Genomic DNA, 19,451 nt, shown 5'->3' with positions numbered 1-19,451 from the left:
GTTTTCATTGGAAAAGGAACCATAAAATAACGGTAATTTTTCCGTTGAAATTAGAGATATCAAAGAAATTGGTACAGCCCTGGCTGTGTGGCTCTGTTGGTTGGAGCATCATCCCATATTCCCAAAGGTTGTGGATTCAATTCGTGGTCAGAGCACATACCTAGGTTGTGGGTTGGATCCCTGGTGGGAGTACCTATGGGTGGTGACCAATGGATGTTTCTCTCGTATCAGTGTTTCTGTTTCCTCTGTCTCTCTCCTCTCTTTCTAAAATCAATAAACGTATCATTGGGTGAGTATTAAAAAAAAACGGTACATTGGATGAATCCACACTGGTCTCTCCTGAAGCTCTCAGTGATGAAGAAGCTTTGAATATTTCGAGTGAATGGGAAAATGAAAATATGAATTTATATTTTTAATTAAAGTCATATCTTAGAAATTTATATTTTACCCCCTCACTTAAAATAGTTTATTTTCATGTTCTATTTTGTGTGTGAATGTCAATTTGTTTCTCTTCCTCTCTGCCCCTCTCATTTCTTTTAGAAGCTTACTTTGAAGAAAGTGGACGGCAAGCATTCAAAGATGACCACATTTTTTTATAGTTGGGCTGCTTAGTGATTCATGTGTTCAGGCTGCTTCCCAAAGCTCGCCCCTCCCTTTCCTTTACCAGCAAGTCACACCACCTCTCACCACTCCTCCTTTTCCTGCCTTGTCCATTTATTGGTGGTTCTCTGGTCACACCAGACCTTCACTTTTTAGCACAAAATAGTTGTTTTTGGTTGTCCTGGTGTTTTGAATCAGGCGTTATTTCCTTTAAAGCAGACTAAGTAGGAGTAAAGGAAAGTGGGGATCATCTTTAAAGCTAGAGCGTTTATTTTGTCTCTTGTTAAGATTTTGGAGGAGTAGTTTCTTCCTTTAAATAAGACTTGAAGTTAACTTGGCTAATACTGTTTGTGCTGCCTGCTTTTTGATTCTGATTAAGGGCCTTTTGAGTCACCAGTGGAAAGGCTATTTGACAAGAAAAGGGCAGTTTGAGGCCTTGGAAATACGCACGAGTGAAAGCAACCAAAAAACTCTCCCTGAAAGAGGTGTAGGAGACGACTGAAAACATTTTCAGAATTCCCGTTAGTCTCATGGTTTGTCTTTACTTTTATTCCATGACTTCAAACTCTTTTCACTGTTCTTTATGATCCTCCATTAAACCAGAACTAAGAATTTGGTTCATAGGAGGAAAAAAATCAAGTCCAGTGATTCTGATACAGGGTGCAGCCAAGAGGGGGCCCCCCCAAAAGGGATTTGGAATGGTGTCCAGAACTCAAGGTGTATAGGAAATATTAGAGAGACTTAAAAGATGTCGTTACCCCTTCCCCACCGTTGTGAGTTGGGGGAAGGAACACATGGAGCAGAAACATGCAGGGCTGTTTTGTACAGCCACAGCCTTGCAGCTAATCCATGGCACGGTCATTTAACATATCTATAGCCTTTGGTGGGTCACTTGGATGTGTTAAGTGGCTGTGGCCAGGCTTGGAGCCAGGGGGATGGAAGTCACTTTCCCCCAACATGTAACTAGGGTAGGGGGCAGGCCCCCCAAGTTACAGCGCCTGTGTGGGAGCTTGGAGAAGATTGGCTCCAGGACATGGGGCCACACGTGCCCAGATTCACGATGGCAGCCCAGTAAACTTGCAATAATACAGAAATACTGGCATGTGTAAGTGATTATGGGAGGAGTTGGAAATGAGGGTACAGAAGATTTGCGAGGGGATTTAAACCCAGACATGGCAGCCATTGAGGGAGAGCCACGCGCTTTTGGCAGAGTGAGGACCTCTGCAGCTTTGGTAGAAGAGGCCCACATGGCTTTGGGGTGCTCCCTTTGGCCACGTGTCCTGGGAAGCAGAAGAGACTTTGCCTGGAAAAATGGGTACAAAGAACTCTTGCCAGTAGACCATGAGAAGGTGCCACATGACTTTGGATTAATTACAGATCCTGCTTGGACGGCAACACAGCTGATGGTGCCAGCAGCCTGAAACAAGGACATGTGCTCTTTTCCTGAGTTACGGTACCCTGAATTAGGGCAGGGGGAGAAGGGAGCTGCTGTGTGTGTAGGTGGATATCCTAAAGGACTTTGATATTTTAATGAAGATGTTAGGTTACTACTTTAAGTCTGTATAGCATTAAATAAACCTTTCCTTTCCTTTTCACAAATCTCTGGCATTGAGGGATGCCTTTCCAATTGGTGGCGGATGATCGAGTCCACTAATACTGTCTGGACGGTATTAGTATACCATCCTCTGGAGTCCGGGCCCGGTTTGTCTGTTCTGTAACAGTACCTAGGAAAAAACCCACCTCTTTGGGCTGAAAAGAAAATCTCTTTTACTGCTCCCATGTCTACTTATATGAAATTGCTCTTAAATATGTTTTTCTTATGATAAAAATGATTCTTTCCTTTATGGAAAAATAGAAAACTAAAAAATGATAAATGACAAAATTTAAATCATCTATAATATGCCCTCCTTTTCCTTCACATAATAGAGTTTATATTTTTACATAAAGGTAGAATTTTGTGTCTTGTTTATTTAACATTTCTCAGGCTATTATGTTTTGGGGGGAAATTTTCTTCACTGTTATTTCTATGGCATTTCATGCTATTATCGTTCCAGCAATCATTTTACCTATTAAACATTTGTTTGCTATTTTTAAACAGTGTTTTGATTTAATTTAAAACACTATAAATCTTGGCTGCGATTTTGATTAATTTTTCAAGATAGATTCCTAAAGGTGGAATTATCATGTCAGAAAACATAAAAATTTTTAAGGTTTTTGATACAAATTGCTATAGTCCCTGCTAGAAAGTATTATATCTCCCCCAGTTAACGTAAGCACAGGGAGTGATATTATCAAGGTGGTGACATAGGTCATTCCCAACTTTAGTCCCCCTCATAGACCAGCTAACAACTATCTGTGGCAAGACACCATTGTGAAAATCCTAAAACCCAGGGCTGAGGCTGAAGCACCTTCTACCCTAGACCCCCTGCAGGCCCCCTTGGGTACTGTTAAGCAGCCCTTTTAGGTATAGTCTCTGAACCCACATAACCAGGAATCCCGGCAGTAACCCTGAGCAGCCTTGGAGTCCAGTCTGTGGTACTGCTCAGCTGTGGAGCCAGCCCTACAGCCCTTAGAGCCTAGCCTAGGGCCTTGCGCAGTTGTTGGACATAGCTTGTGGCCTCATCCAGACAGGGAGCCAGCCAGTGACCCCACCCATTTGCAGAATATAGCCTGTAACCTCACCTGATGTGGGAACTTGGACAGTAACTCTACCCAATCATGGAGCACAGTCTCTAGCCTACTAAAATTCAAGATATAGGCGGAGGCCCTTCCCAAGTAGAGAACCTAGGAAGCCTAATAGTGGAGCATAGCCAACAGCCTACCTGATCACAAGCCCAGCCTGAGGCCCTGCCCAACTTCAGGACACAGCCTGTGGCCGTGTTTGATTGCATAGCCTAGGCAGAGGCCCCATCTGACTTCAAAGCTTTGTCTATGACCCTGCCTCAGTATGGAGTCCAGCTAGCAGCAAGATTTGGTCAGGAAACATAGCCTGGGATCCCACCCAACCAGTAGTGATTACAGAGATCAGGCTGTAGCTGTGTCCAATCATGAGGTCTAGCCAGTGGCACCATCCTGACTGGAAACACATCCAACAGCCCCACCCAATTAGGGAGCCCTCCCAGTGGCTTTGTTTGAATGTGGAGCTCAGCCAGCGGGCTCACCCAGTCACAGAGCCTAGCCAGCAGCAACTCCCCCAAATTTAGAGCATGGGCAGTGGCCTCACTCAATAAGAGACCACGATAGAAAGCCCTGCTTGCCCACAGGCACCACCAGTACCCCAGACTGAACTGACTGGTGAAGGTCTTTCTTCGCCAAAGTGAATTTGTAAGTAGGGGTAGGAGACCACTTACTTAAATGTATAGATTCCAGCACAGGAAATCAACACAAAGAATCAGATAAACATGACATTAATAAAAGAAAGTAATAAAACTCCACTAACTGAGCCTAAAGAAATAGAGATCAATAAAGTACCTAACAAAGAATTAAAAATAATCTTCTTAAAGAAGTTCAGTGAATTTCAAGAACACAGGCAACTAAATGAAATAAGAAAGTCAGTGTGTAAACAAACTGAAAAGTTTAACAATGAAATAGAAACCATATTAAAAAATCACACGGAAACCTTGACATAAAGAATTCTTCAACTAAACTGAAGAATTCAGTTGAGAGCTGCAACAACAGACTTGACCAAGCCTAAAAAAGAATCAGTGAACTAGAAGAAAGGTCATTTGAAATTGTCCAGTCAGAGGAGCAAAAAGAAAAAAGAATGAAAAAAGTGAAGAAAACCTTCAGACTCGTGGACGTGATCAAGAGAGACAAGCACCTATTATGGCAATCCCAGAAGGAGAGGAGGAAGAGAAAGGGTCAAAAAGTCTATTTAAAAGCAAGAATGGCTGAAAACTCCCCGAACTTGGAGAGAGAAATGGCCATCCAGATTAAGGAGCCCAACAGACTTCAACTAGGTTGAACCTAAAAAGATCAATCAACACTTCCATGTGGGATCTTAAAAGAAAAACAGAAACACAGCAGATTAGTGGTTGCCATGGGTAGATGGGTAGGTGGGAAGGGGTAAAGATGGTCAGAATGTACAAACTTTCAGTAATAAGTCCTGGGATGTGATGTACAGCATGGTGACTCTAGTTAACAGTGCTATACTGTGTATTTGAAATTTGCTGAGATAGTAGATCTTAAAACTTATCACCAAATACAAAAAAATTGTAACTATATGAGGTGATGAGTGTGTTAACTAACCTTACTGTGACAACATTTTACAACATATACATATGCCAAATCATTACATTGTATACCTTAAAGTTATACAATTTTATATGTTAGTTATATCTTAATAAAGCTAGAAGGAAAAAGAGAACCATGTACAAGTACAGATGGTACATGAGAAAGGAATTTTTTGGCCAACTGGACTCTGAGGGTTTCCCCCTAACCTAGTGACTGTTTTTATATAGGGAACATGATGCATTACTTTAAAGTTTCCATGTCTTTGACTTACTGGTAAAATTGAACATTTTTCATATGTTCATTAGCTACTTTTATTTATATATTGTCTCAATATTATTTATCCTTTTTATTATTAGGATCTTTGTTGTCCCTTTGTAATTTTAATATTAAAATATTTGTATTATGAGCTTTATATATATATAAAAGTATATTTTATTGATTATGCCATTACAGTTGTTCTATTCCCCCCTTCATTCCCCTCTACCCTGCACACCCCTCCCCCACCATTCTCCCCACCTTAGTTTATAACCACGTGTCTCAAGTTCTTTAGATTCTATATTTCCCCCACTATTCTTGCCCTCCCCCCTATTTTCTACCTACTGTCTATGCTATTTTCTGTACCTTCTCCCCCCTTCTCCTCCTCCCACTCCCCTGTTGCTAACCCTCCATGTGTTCTTCATTTCTATGGTTCCACTCCTGGTCTAGCTGTACTCTTAGTTTGCTTTTGTTTTAGGTGTGGTTGTTAATAACTCTGAGTTTACTGTCCTTTCACTGTTCATATTTTTCATCTTCCTTTTCTTATATAAGTCCCTTTAGCATTTCATATAATAAGGGCTTGGTGATGATGAACTCCTTGAACTGGACCTTATCTGAGAAGCACTTTATCTGTCCTTCCATTCTAAGTGAAAGTTTTGCTGGATAAAGCAATCTTGGCTGTAGGTCTTTGGATTTCATGACTTGGAATACTTCTTTCCAGCCCCTTCTTGCCTGTAAGGTCTCTTGAGAAATCCGCTGACAGTCTGATGGGAACATGAGCTTTATATATTTTTAAGAAATATAATCTATTATTAAATAGATTTTAATAATATTTATATATTTAATATATAATATATACACATATAAATATAATCTGTAATATTATAATATAATTATATAAATATATTTATATATTTATTATATACTTGTACTATACAATTTTTTTGTTACCCCACAAAATTTAATCTTGCTTGATATACACGTGTGTGTGTTCCAAATTTTTATATAATGATACCTAGCACTATTTTCATTTCCTTTTAGGACAGTCAGTTCCCTTTCAAAGATTGGATATTTATCTATATTTTCTTAAAAATTTTTTATGTGTAATATTTTTTTACATTTATTGCTGTACTCTTCCCTTTCCTTCCCTTTTTATTCTTTAGTTTTTATGTTCACCCTTTTGAACCATTTGAAATTTATTTTAGCCTTTGGACTGAAATGGATATCTGACTTACTTTGTTTTTCAAATATATAACCAGTTGTTGCAATACAATTAATACTTTCTTTCCATAATCTGTGATTAGATTACCTGATAAAAAGGCAAGCTTTTTTTAATCAGTATTATTCTTAGGTATTTTATGAATGTTGTCCTCCGTCTCTTCCTTCCTGCTATTTTTATGAACAGGTTTATTTTCTCATTTTTAAATGCATACTTTTAAAATTAGCATTGTAAAGGTTACATTTAAAACTTTTAAGTTGAACTCTTTATTTAGAAAAGAATTTTGTTGCCCTGACTGGGTGGCTTGGTTGGAACATCATCCCTTACAACAAAAGGTTATGAGTTCAATTCCTGGTCAGGGCACATCCCAAAGTTGTGGGTTTGATCCCCACTCAGGGCACATATGGGAGAGGCAACTAATCGATGTTTCTCACATCGGTGTTTCTCTCGTCCTCTCTCCCCCTTCCTCTGTTTCTAAAATTAAGAAACATCATATCCTCAGGTGAGGAATAAAAACATTTACGTTCACTGACTTACATTCTTCATAACAGCAGTGGCAAATACAAAGGAAAACGTGGTGTCAGGCTGTGGGGAGCAAAGGGAAGCGTGGCTCAGTTGGTGAGGTAAAGGGAAGGGTAGTTCCTTTCCCGCTGGGGTCTTTGTTAATGTCCTGGGTCCAGACCTCCAGTTCAGAGTCATGGCTTGACTCTGGTAGACCAGAATATTCCGGGTCATTGTTCTCTCCCCCTCTGTTTCTGTCATGCTCTGTTATTTCCCAGAATTTCCCTAGACCACTAAATTCGTGCCCATAAACTCCATAAATTTCCAACTACGTGGATTCTCTATATGAATAAAATAAAGATATATCGATTTATATATATCTAGTCTATTAATTTTTGTTTTCCATATTATTTTTGTTTTATTTTACCTCTGAACAGTTTCTCATTTACAAGTGGCTTTGAAATCCGTACTCTGGTTTCCCCTCACCCCCACTCTGCCTTCCCTCCCTGTGTCCCCCTCCCCTTCCTCCCTGGCATATTGTTACATTTTTCTCTGTTTAAGCTTAATCATGGTGTGTTCTTATGTGTGCCTTATATGCACCAAGTATTGGAAATAGATTTGACTCTCTTAGGGATACCTCGATTATCCAAAATTTGGTATTGTTTTTCCATTGTAGTGCTTAATTATAAATATCTGAAGTTGTTTGGCATTAGAGCTACAGTAGCTAATTTTTTTTAAGTTAACTATAACTTAGTAGATTCAGTCAACTATCTTTTGCAGAGAAAATCTAATGCATTACTAGGTAGGGATATAGCAATAGAGAAATTCAGTTATGTAAATATTATAAGAAGACATGGCTTCTTTCTGAATATTTTTGAGAAAAATGGGATTCTACCTTACCTGATCCTTAAGATCTATCAACTGGCTGGTTTTTAGGTAAAATTGCTACTTTGTTTGGCAAATTTATTTCCTGGTTTGTTTATATTTGGTTCACAAACACTTTTCCTTCCCTCCGCAAGTTAAAAAGAAAAGTTCAAAGGAATTTTTTAGTAATTATCTGGATCAACATACTCAGGTAGTCTGCCACTAATAGCGTTACTGTGGCCAGATAAGCATTTGGGAAATCAACCATTGAAGATATTTTTGTCAGCAGGAAAAAAAAGAATATCTCTTTCTAGAAACAGTACTGCAAATAAAAATGATAATGTTAACCTCAGCACCATTGCACTAACTCTGCCAGACTTGTGACTCTCAAAAAAAAAAAAAGGAAAAAAAAAGAAAAAGCAAGCATCTGTGAATTTCCTCCTTGGGACTAGTCAATAGGACACACAACGGAATGTGGAGAGTCACATTAAATACTTAAAAAACAAAACAGAAGCTCTTGACCCTAAATGTAGGAATCAGATTATAAATGGAGAAAACAACAACAACAACCTGATTTGTCGAATTAAGTAGGTTTTAAGACTAAGACTAAGAAAAGTAGTGAAAATGCACTAGAGACTAAATTTGCAAACCAACTTAGGGCAGCAGCCCAAGGTGGGAGAAATGATCAGGAAGACTGGGCAGGCAAGGGAAGAAAATTAATCATTTTTGCACATTTAATATGAGTCAAGAGATGTTTAAAAATACTTTCTTATTTAACTTATTCATTTATTGAGCACTTACCTGACATATCTGTGTGCTAGGCACTGTTTTAAGTCCAAGTGTTAACTTTCCTAATTCTTAAAAGTCTTATATTAACATAATCACCACGTCCACAAGTTGGACATTGTTACCTTTATCTTCGTCAATCTAGTACTGAAGCACAGAAAGTTTAAGTAATTTGCTTCAAGTCCCACAGCTAGTGAGAGCCTGGGCCAAAACTCAGACCCAGGCTCTCTGGCCCTTCAGCGCTGTGCTCTGCCACCGCCATGGAGGCCTCACACCAACGCTCTAAGGCTGGCGTGTAGTCTCTTCGTTGTGGTGACGTGAATCCTGACTCTGGCTAGATAGCTCAGACAGGATCAGCCTTGAAGTAATTTTGTTTCCCCACCAAGTTTGCTCTTCCAGTACTGCCTATCCTTGCTAATAGAAAAGAGGACCACTTTCCCAGTCATCCAAATCTGAAATCCAGGGATAATTACAGATTTCAGACTTTCCAGCTGAGTAGCCTGTGCCCTTCTTTTAATCTCTTCTGCTACTATTTTTAAAAGGATTATAATCTCAGGTGCTTACAGGAAGCAGGTAATAAAGCTTATAGGTAATAAAATGAGTGAGGAAGCTGAGCACAAGGGAGTAAACAGTTGTTGGACTCCCAAGGGATGTGGTATGGTTGTCCATGGAAATCAGGCTCTTCCACAGGATTGTGAGGAAAGCATTTCAAGGACCCACACACGGGAGATTGTGGTGTGGCAAGATGGCTTATCGGGTGGAAATGGAAGCTGCCCCCTGGGTTTCCAATGTCCCATCTCTGTGTCTCCTGCCATGGAAAAAGTTCAACCTTGTCTTCAGCAAGGCTGAAACAAAAGCCATAGCATCTGTTTTGAAGGGAGTCCATAGCTTCTCCTTCATGTTAAAACTCAGTCCTTTGGGAGCCCAAACCATTTGCAGCAGATCCTGGTAACTGCTAAAGCCACATGGTTGCGTGCTCACAGAAGAGAGAGCACACGAACGCATGTGGAGAGTGTGTTACTGGGTGGCAGTTGTCGGGGTGGGGAGAAGAAAACTTCTTTGTTACCCTGGGATTATGAGCTTGGATTTGGGATGGACCAGGTGGTTTTTGGAAGAACCAACCAACTTCCCAGGCCCCTGAGGGGTTTTTTGATGTGTCTACTCCTTAGCTAGACTTGACAGGCCTTTATACCTGTCTAATGCCTCCTGCTCTGATACTGGAGGGTGGAAGGGAGGAGTGTTGATCCCCTTGGCATGGAAACGCTGTAATCCCCTGGGGTGTGGAGCCATACCTTCCTGGTGAAGCAAGTAGGCTCATGCTCCCCCGTTTATTAAACTCAATGTCTGATTGCCTTTGCTTTCTTTTTTGTTAGTTAGTTCACTGGCTACGGTAACAGTATTGCTAGGAGGCGCTGTTTCTCTGTTCCAGCAGTCTATTTCCAGGCAGGAATGTGTGCTTATATTTGACAGATCTGAATATTTAGGAGCCTAAAATCTGGATTTTTATGTGAAACCTTCCAATTTTTAAATCACAATACAGTCCAACATAAATGTGGCTGTAGGCCACCAGTTTATAACCCCTGATTATTTATGATTGAGTCCCACTAGCCGTATTTGTATTCCTCTGATCTAATCTACTACCAGCCTTTTTACCACCCACCCTATACTAGCACAATCTGTCCAAAGTGGCATTCGGATAGGGTTTTAGGGGGGTTACGAGGATTAAATGCATGAACACATGTACTATTCTTAGAAGACATTTTGGTACTTAAGTAAGCACTTAATAAATGTTCTTTATTGTTAGTTAGTTCTTCACTTAATGAAAATCCTTGACTGAGTCCCACTTGACACTCAGGATAATTTTTTAACATGGCAAAAAAAAGGTATTTTATCATAGAAAGGTATTTTATTCCTGTCTGTCGTTCCGCCTTCATCTTCTGCTATTCCACTAAATGCACTCGAGCCGTTCTCCATGCCCACGTCCGTCTGCGTCATTCTCTTACATCCTCCTTCGCCCTGTGCACCTGACTTATGAACCCTTATCTCCCCTACTCGCCTTAAGATGCAGGTCAAGCACCTCTTCCTCTATTAACCCTTTCACTACATTTCCCCTTGAAGAGCTAATTTCTTCCTTCTTTGTGTTCTCCTAGGGTTGTGAGCCTCCGCAAGGGCAGGGACTGTATTTTATCAGTCTTCATAGACCCATAAACCCAGTACTTCGGGCAGTGTTAGTAAGTAGTGGGCATGTACAGTAAATGTTGGTTGGAAATAATGCAACTATTAAAAGTTAGGGCTGGGACTTGAACCTTTACCTGACTGTGAATTTCTTCCTCTTTGGATTACACCTCAGAGAGGACAGAAGCCATGGCTATACTGTTTTTACCATACAGCATAGGATACAATATCTGATCTAAAGATCTTATATAGCCCAGGGCATAATGGTTACACCTAATGATGAATTAGGAAAATTTTTATAATCTGAGGTAGCACAGTAGCCTTGAAGATACTCTTTCCTCTGAAATGTAGTATGTGAAACCTGAGGTGAAACCACCCATTAAATAGTGTGTTTTACCTGTCAGGTAAAGCAGTTCTGTTTTCCTGCTTTAAAAGTTTGATGGTAAGTGGTTGGAGACACCGCGTCTATTTATAGGTGTCCTGAGTGCCAAATTTGTTATCTCCTTTCCCCGGGCTCAATAAGGGAAAGAATGCTGGACTTAACTATTGGTAGTGTCCCCATTAACAAATAGGGGAGTCCGGAGAAAACTCGTGAAAAGGAACTTCAAGGGCACCTAGTGTTTTTATCAGTCCAGGAATTCTAGACTTGCAAATTGTATCCTGTTCTTTTTCTGGCTAAAGAAAGGGCTTTAGTAAAAGACAAAGAACAGTGTTAAATCCATTAGAGGAATAAATTTGCAATGTAATAAGTGCCAGTCATCTAGCTCATTCTTTGTAATAATTTGGTCACTGCTGGTCTTAGTTTTGTTTAATTTGAATTTTAAAAACCTATTTGTGTCTGGTTAGAAGGAAATATATTATTTTAATTTTAAAGCTGTTTCCTAAGAGACACTATTTAGTTGAGACTAAAGGTAGAATTTGGGGCCTTTTATGCAATTGTATCACTCAAGTATGATTTATTTCTGAAGGTTAATGTAACACTAAATGATTCTGTAACCCAGAGGAAATTACTATATGTGAAACATACATTATTGAAAGTCCGTTGAGTTTAAGTTAATTACTCACCATCATTTATTCATAGAATGCCTACTGTGTGCTTGGTACTTGGTGTCTTGGATGTCGGATGCTACAATACTCCCATTACAAAAATGAGTAGACATAGGATTTTCTCTGATTAGGTTTTTGAACAAGGCATACACACTTGCACATATACGTAATTCGAATGGAAAGAATATAGTGCTAATGACTGAATCATAAAGTGTCTGGAAGCTGTTTTTCTTTACTTAATGTCCACTTCTGGGTTTGGGAGTTGAATGCGTTACATCCTGTTATCGTGGGAGAAACCTGATCTTCTGTTTACCCCTCTTTCATGAAGACCTCAGGTTCACAAATCCTGATCTGAAACAACTTCATATTTATTTCTGTATTGTTACTGCAAATAATTCCTAGTTGTTTGGAATTGCTTTTTAATTCACTGATATTTTTTATGTTTCATAAAAATTTCCCCAGAAGTTTTGCTCTGTAATATTTCTGCCCTCCTCTAGCTCCCCAGTGCTGTTTCATTCAGGGAAGGCCCAGCCAACAGCAGAGCTTAGAACTGGTCCTCTCCAGCCACATTAGAGTGGGCGGGATTGCCCTGGGCTGGATAGCAGTTAGTCCTCCCTCCCTCCCTCCTGCCCTCCTGCCCTCCTGCCCTCCTTCCCTCCTTCCCTCCTTTCCTCCTTCCCTCTCTCCCTCCCTCCTTTCCACTCTCCTTTCCTTCCTTCCTTCCAGTTTACCTTATCCTGATGCCATTAAATGTTTAACTTTAATAACAGTTCTCTTCGTCCTGATGCCAGGCTTGCCAAGCAATCTGACCCTCATAGCTTGCCTACAAGGACGGAAGGCGTGTGCAAAAAGATGCAAGGATCTGTTCCTTGTTACTCAGATTCTTACTGTGTAAATCAGTAAGCTGCCATTTGTCTTGCGTATCTGTCTCTTGTGAAGTCTCTGAGAACAAAGCAGCTTCCAGAATTTGACTGCTCTGAGATGCTGACAACTGCAGGCCAGACCTCGCCCCCTGGCTTACCAGCAGGGCAGCCTGTTGTGAGGGCCCCTTGGGCAGCCAGTCAGCTGCCTTCCACAGCCACACCCTGAATTCACGGTCATCTTTCTTTTTGACTTCTGAAATATTTACTTATGCGCTATTTCTTTGTGCTTTTTTTCTAGAGTCATTATAAAGTGCTTTTATAATGACTTATAAAAGTGCTTTTATAAAGTGCTTTTTTTCTAGAGTCATTATAAAGTCATTATTCATTTATTCACCACAAACTTTTGGAAAGGAAAATAGAGACCTCTGACAACTACAGTTGGGTCTTGACCCGTTTTCCCCCTAAGAACTGGCCAGCCAATTTGAACATTCCCTGTCAGCTACATAGTCCTTTCTCCCCCCTCCCCGTCCCAGATCCGGAGGATGGAGAAAGGACTCCAAAATCCCTAGGTGTTGCTCTTTGTTGGAGCTTTTATGTCCCCTTCCAAATGTTTGTTAAAAAGTACAGGCACTTTTAAACTAGAGTTTGAAGAGAATTGTCTGTGAACTCAAATTTTATATGCTAAAGAAGGGTCCCTGTAATACTGCTGCAAATTGTATACCTTATCACCTTTTTGAGAACTTGGGATATATATTAACATATTAAAGATGCTGGGAAGTCTTTCAATAAGAAACATGTTTAATTTTGTATATTTTGAATGTCCTCATATTATTTGAATTCCTCAGCTTCCAGTCCATGCTCCCCAGCTTCCTTCCCTGCGCCCCAAACCCCAGGTCCCAGTTAACAAACATGATTTGGGATGCCTGTCAAACACCACCCCTCTTCTCTTTTCCTTCTTTGAGTTTTCTGCATCTGATCCTGAAACACAGAATGTGAACCCAGTGATTCTGAGATTTCCAAAAATGGTTTGATAGCATTGCCTTAGATAGCATTCCAAGAACAGCATCTTAAAGCTTAAAAATCATTTGGCCATGATAATTCTTGAGTTTCATTTATTTTTATTATTTATGGTTTTTAAAAGTAATATTATTATAGGATTTAGCACATTAAAAAATTAAACTAAGTGTCTAAAATTATGCCTTACATTTGTATAAGCCATTGTAGGTTTGCTGTGTATTGTCTCAGGTGCCCTGGGAATGAGGCAGAGCAAATATAATGCCTGTCTCGGGGAAAGTGACGCATTCAGAGTGTTCTGGTGATTTGAATAAGACTATGTGATTGCTCAGCAGCAGGGTCTGGATTAGAGCTCTAAACTTTTGGCTCTTAGGTTCAGTAATTTTTTCCCCCATAGTTGCTTATTATTGTTAGCTGATTCTTTCAACTCTTCCCCACCCCACATTTGATAGGTTGAGTCAGTCATTCATTAATGCCAACTGTGTGTCAGATACAGTGCTACTGTGATAAATAGTCAAGAATGAATCAGCAGTTCTTGCCCAGAGGTGTTGTGGTTTAGTAGGATAGAGAAACGGAGTGACAAGCACCAGCACCTGGCATTTATTGGTACAAATGCTAGAGAACACACTTGAAAGCATGTCAGATGTGAAGTCTGTCCTGGTTGGGAATGTTAGGGAAGTCTTCCCAGTGAGACTGTGCCTCAAAGCATCAGCAGGATTCCTGTGAAGAGAGTTCAGGACATAACGGATTTAGGGATTGGTCTTGTGAGGGCTTGGAGGCATGAAAGAGCCAAGTATGTTGTTGGGAGAAGAATGAGTGGTGAGGAAGGGCAGCAGATAAGGCTGGAACGGCAAGTTGGAGATGGTGCCTGGAGTCCTGACTCCACCTCTCACTAGCTGTGTGACCTGTCTAAGCTTCGCCCCTTACTCTACAGGGCCCTTGTGAAGATGAAGTGCAGTCATGCATACAAAGTGCCACTTTCTTAATCCCGAGGAGAAAAAAGGGAAGTTCAGCGGAAAAGAATCATGAAATTCCTGATACATACTAGCATTTAGAGTATGTGAGTCGTCTTTATCATACTAAGCTAATCTGATTTGCTATGGGCTAGGGAGGAGGTGTCAGTGATTTTAAACAGGTGATGTGATCAGCTTCTTGTTATAAAAAACTTAGTCAGCAGAGGAACACGTTTACGATGCTAGAGGAGTAATGTTTAGACAGAAGGACTTGAGGCTCCTCCAGTGCATTGAAGCATATAAGCTCAGTAACATGACAGGAGATTGTTTACTCTCAGTCTGTGATTGACATTGAAGCACTGGAAAGCCCTTTGGGTTCACTCCATTATCCCTGGATTCTAGTCCAGTTCAGGTCCATATGCAGGGGTCTGTAGCTTTGTTTAATTAAAGAGAGGCAAGTGTTGAGTAGGTGGCAGGTTTGGGGGAGTACTTTTCAGCTAAGAATGCAATGTTGGGTGCTCACTCTTGGCAGTCTGGATCTTCTCTAAGTTGGTCTGTCGTGCTCCCCATCCAGATAAGCAAAGATCTCTCTAACATATGGAAGCATCCCAGGTTTGTTTTGGTCCAGATGTAGACTGTGGTGGGCAAATTTCTTAGGGTCACCACCCACCAAAGCAGCCACTAGAGTTTAATCTGTTTCCCTGTGAAGTAGCCTTTTTGTTACATTCCTTATCTTGTCTAATTGTCCAGGTTATCTTCTTCAAACCAGTACTTTGTGTGGCTATCCCAGTGGTTTTTCAAAGGTGGCTCTGAATAGCTCTAAGCAGACATACACAAAACTTCCCTATTGTCACGTGGCTTGATTCACACACTTGTGTTTCCTGCCTGGTTTCTACGGGCATTTGAGTGTCATTTGAAAATGAAATGGACCTCGTAGTTTGGAAAAGTACACTGGGCCTTGTTACACTGCTGTCTGAAATGACAGAATTCGGGATGAAATGGGGCAACCGTGGACTCCATCCAAAGGGACTTTTCCCTAAAAATATTTTCCCGTGAAACGTGTATTCACAAGAATTGGTTCAGACCGGTGTTTGTGTGCTTACTGGTGTAACACTTCATGTTTCATAAAATTTATAGCGCAGAAGCCATTTCTTACTATTTAACTAAACCGCGTTAACTCCTATAGAGGACTTGCATTTATTGGGGACAGAAGATTAGCACAATCTTGTGGATTTTATTTAGTAATCAATAAAACAGCAACAAAGTAGATGGAACCTTTCTTGCTTGAATGCTTGATGAATACAGCCTTTTCTATGTAAATGTACTTGTGTTGAGTGTGGACGGACACTGGTGCTTCCTCTCCATTCATGGTTCACCACTCATTTGGCCAGCGCAAAAAATTAATTTCTGTTGCTCTGGGGATAGTGCACCTTTCTTTCTTTACTGGTATTGCATTACTGTATTATAATGTGAAATAATGGATATCTTAACTGTTGGGATACCATTTTTTTTAGCAGAAATCAAACCATTTCTAGAGTTTGTTAAAATGGAAAATAAGTCCCCCCCCCACTGAATGATTTGTGTTTATATGTTATTTCAGTTTCCGTTGCTATGGCAATGACGGCGGGGACTACAGCCACCTTCCCTATGAGCAACCATACCCGGGAGAGAGTGACTGTGGCCAAGCTCACGTTGGAGAACTTCTACAGCAACCTAATTTTGCAGCATGAAGAGAGAGAAACCAGGTATAGTGAAGGCTAGTCAAAATATTCCGTGTAATTAAATAAGCTGGTAATACTCTGAATGCAGTGTAAACGTGTTGCTTATGAAAATACAAATATTGTGGATCCCTGTGTTAGTTTCCTTATATGGACAGGGGACCTAGTTCTTTGTTTTATTTTTGTAGAACAGGTTCTTGTGCTGTGCACCCATATACTTATTTCAAATGTCAGTCGATGTTTTAAACAAAACGCTTCCAACCATGAAATTACGATATAGCTTTTTACTTGCTTTTAGAGAAATGCATTATGAATAATTGACTTTAATCCAAAAACATTTATGGTGTTGTGTACACATAAGTGGGAATGGTAGAATTAAAAATGAAAGACATGCTGTTTTGCCTTCAGGAAAATACAGTAAGGGAGGTAATGCACATATATACTGCATGAAAGAGTGAAAAGTTTCACTAAGAGAAAAGCAAAAAAGAGATTGCTTTTATCTGAGGCAAGTGGGAGGGCTGCATAAATGGTAGTGGTGTTAAACAGAGCTCTAAAGAAAAGGTCTTATGTATACATACATCGAAGGGAGAAGGAAAAAGGAAAAGAGCAGGAGGAAGCGTATTAGAGACAGAAGAAATCACCTTCAGTGCCAGGTCAGGCACCGTTCAATTTAGCTGAAGCTGGATGTCAGCATTTCCTGGGAGCCTTGGATGCTTTGTTAGCGTAGCTCTTCTCAGGGTAGTGGAGGGCCTGCGTGAGTTTTGAACAGCAGAATCAAATGGTTGCAGGTGTTTCTCTAGAAGAGTACTTCAATTGTGATGTATAGAATGGCCTGTGGGAGGAGGGATTAGAAACAGGAAAGTGATGCAGTGCAGGCAAATATTTAGAAAGGAGACTTGAGTTAGGATTGTTGACAGCAACGACAGAAAAGAATTGACGGGTGAGAAAGATAAGAAAAAAACATGGAAACTAGCCAGATATGAAATGTGAGAGAAACAAGTCAATACTGGCTCTAAAATGTCGTGCCTGGGCAAACAGCGTGGTGCAACTTTAGTGCAACAGGACTCGAGACGGAGAATCAGGTTTCAAACTTCATTTTGAACAGGTCTCACTGCAGATTAGACATAGCTGAGGAGAGAATTAGAACTAGAAGATAAAACAACTAGTAAGAAGTCCACCTAGAGAGACAGTAAGAAAATGTGAAAGAGTTAAACACAGAGACTAGTGAGAAAAAGCTAACATACCTTTAATCAGAGTTCCTGAAGGAAGATGGGAAAGAGAATGGAGCAGAGGCAAGTTAAACTAAGAGTTTGTCACCAGGAAAAATTCCAAAAGATTGCATTTAGACAGAAAGGAAGTGATTACAAACAGATTTAAATGTAAATGGGCAGGTAAGCCCCAATAAAAATCAACGTGTAAAAACAATAACAATAATGATGATGATGTCTTAAGCATTTTTTTAAAAATAGAATTGAAATATTTTCTAACATTGGACTATCAGTCAGGAGGGAAGTGGGATTAAAATGTTCTTAAATGTCTTTGTATCTCTAGAATAGATACATGTTGCAATACAACATGAGGTAAAGTTTAATTTCAGACTTAGACAAATTAAGTGTATATGTAATTTCTAGGGTAGCCACTAACAGAATAAAAATAAAGTTTGTAACTTCCAAAGTTGTAGAAAGAAAAAGTGGAATGAGGGGGCAAATCAGTTCAAAAAAGGCAAGAGAAAATGAAAAACTGAAATACCAAGTAGTGGACACAAATAGAAACCATAAAATAAGTTAGAAATAAATTGAAGTATATAAGTCATTACACTTATTGTCAATGTAGTGAAAGTCACTGGAAGTGATCAAATCATCAAGGGAGGGGTAAACAAAGTAGAAGAGAACCAGGAAAGACCAGTAGATTTTCAAACAAAGGAAAGTAAAAATCAAAGTATTTGCTGCTATTAAAAAAAAAAGTCTCAGCTTGGCAGTGCCACGGAAGCACTGACAGCTTAGACTGCACTTTGTAAAGTACGCCATTGTCTCAGCACCTCGCTGTGCACCTGAAACTAATACAAAATAATACTGCCTTTTAACTGTACTTGAAAAAATAAGATAAAAAATTATTGAATTATTAAAATAATAGTAAAATGTATATGGTAAAAAACTTTATACTTTAAGAAAACGTGATGAATTTGTAAGGCATAACTAAATGGATAAATACATAAGCCAAAGAAAGTAACAATGAAAGAACAAAATGTCAGAGCATTTCAGGAGGAAAACGATTTTTGTAAAAGGTAAAAGAAAGTCACAGGTGTTCCTGCTTAGTTAAGGTGCAAACAAACGAAAGTTACAAAGTTACTTTCTCTCCTCCCTAAATGAAGGATGATTTGATGAAGTATCAGTCTTGGCAAGGAAAGGGGTCTGTAGGTATTTGATGGAAGAACAGTTGTTTGTATGTTGCTATCCCTTCCAGATGAATGGTCTTCTAAACAAAAGATAAAAATTGCATGCTTAGGAAGCAGTGAAGAATATGTTATTAGGTCTTATCTTCTCCATTTGGGTGCTAATTTATGAATAGGATTTAGATATTTCTGCTAGGAATTTTCTTAAAGAAATAAAGAGCGGGGACTGTAGTGGATTAGGAAAGAACTTACTTTTGGACATACTGTTAAAAAGAATACCAAACAATGTGTGTGATAGTTTCAATTCTCAACCCTGTTCCCATGTGGATAAATACTAGAAAGTTATTCTTGTAGCATACTGGAAAACTAATTAGGAAGAAGGAAAAACCAATACAATAGAAATAAAATACTTAATATTCACTTGAAAATGAGTTGCAAAATTTCTAGCACAACCATTTCTCTAGTTACTAATTCATGTGTCCTGCCACCATCCTCCCCACCCCGCAGTGCTTAGCTTAACTTCCTTCAGGGACACTGTTTAAAAATAATGAATAACTGAACTTGGCTGTACCTTGAAAAGTAAATATTCTGGTAGTTAATGGGTTACTTTTTATATACATAGATGACTTTCTAGTTTATAAAGAATTAGAATAAAATCTGCCCAATTGCATTAAAACATCTTTCCTTAAATTGAGCTAAGACTTTAAGTGAAGGATGTAAAAAGCTCATTTAGCTAATAAGAATTAAAATCAGGATCTAAATGGATATCCACCTTAAAATTTGGATTTTAGTCACTATAGTTACCTTTATATGTGTAATATACACCTGATA

The 19,451-nt window shown here is 39.5% G+C and overlaps 1 protein-coding gene across 2 annotated transcripts in view; it reads left to right on the top strand.

Moving 5' to 3' along the window:
- The window catches only part of STK38L (serine/threonine kinase 38 like), a 74,318-nt gene that overhangs the window by 30,342 nt on the left and 24,525 nt on the right, over positions 1-19,451 (top strand). For both annotated transcript variants that reach the window (XM_037033783.1, XM_037033784.1), the window contains one exon: positions 16,111-16,255. In XM_037033783.1, the coding sequence (XP_036889678.1) occupies positions 16,122-16,255 (134 nt within the window). In that variant the 5' untranslated portion in view covers positions 16,111-16,121. The remainder of the gene's footprint in view (positions 1-16,110; positions 16,256-19,451) is intronic.

Source organism: Sturnira hondurensis, unplaced genomic scaffold (genome assembly GCF_014824575.4).
Source record: "Sturnira hondurensis isolate 20B ecotype Veracruz unplaced genomic scaffold, ASM1482457v3 Scaffold0021795, whole genome shotgun sequence".
In the NCBI taxonomy this organism is placed as follows: Eukaryota; Metazoa; Chordata; class Mammalia; order Chiroptera; family Phyllostomidae; genus Sturnira; species Sturnira hondurensis.
Note: the sequence above shows the minus strand (reverse complement) of the source record. Positions and strands in the feature narration are given on the sequence as shown.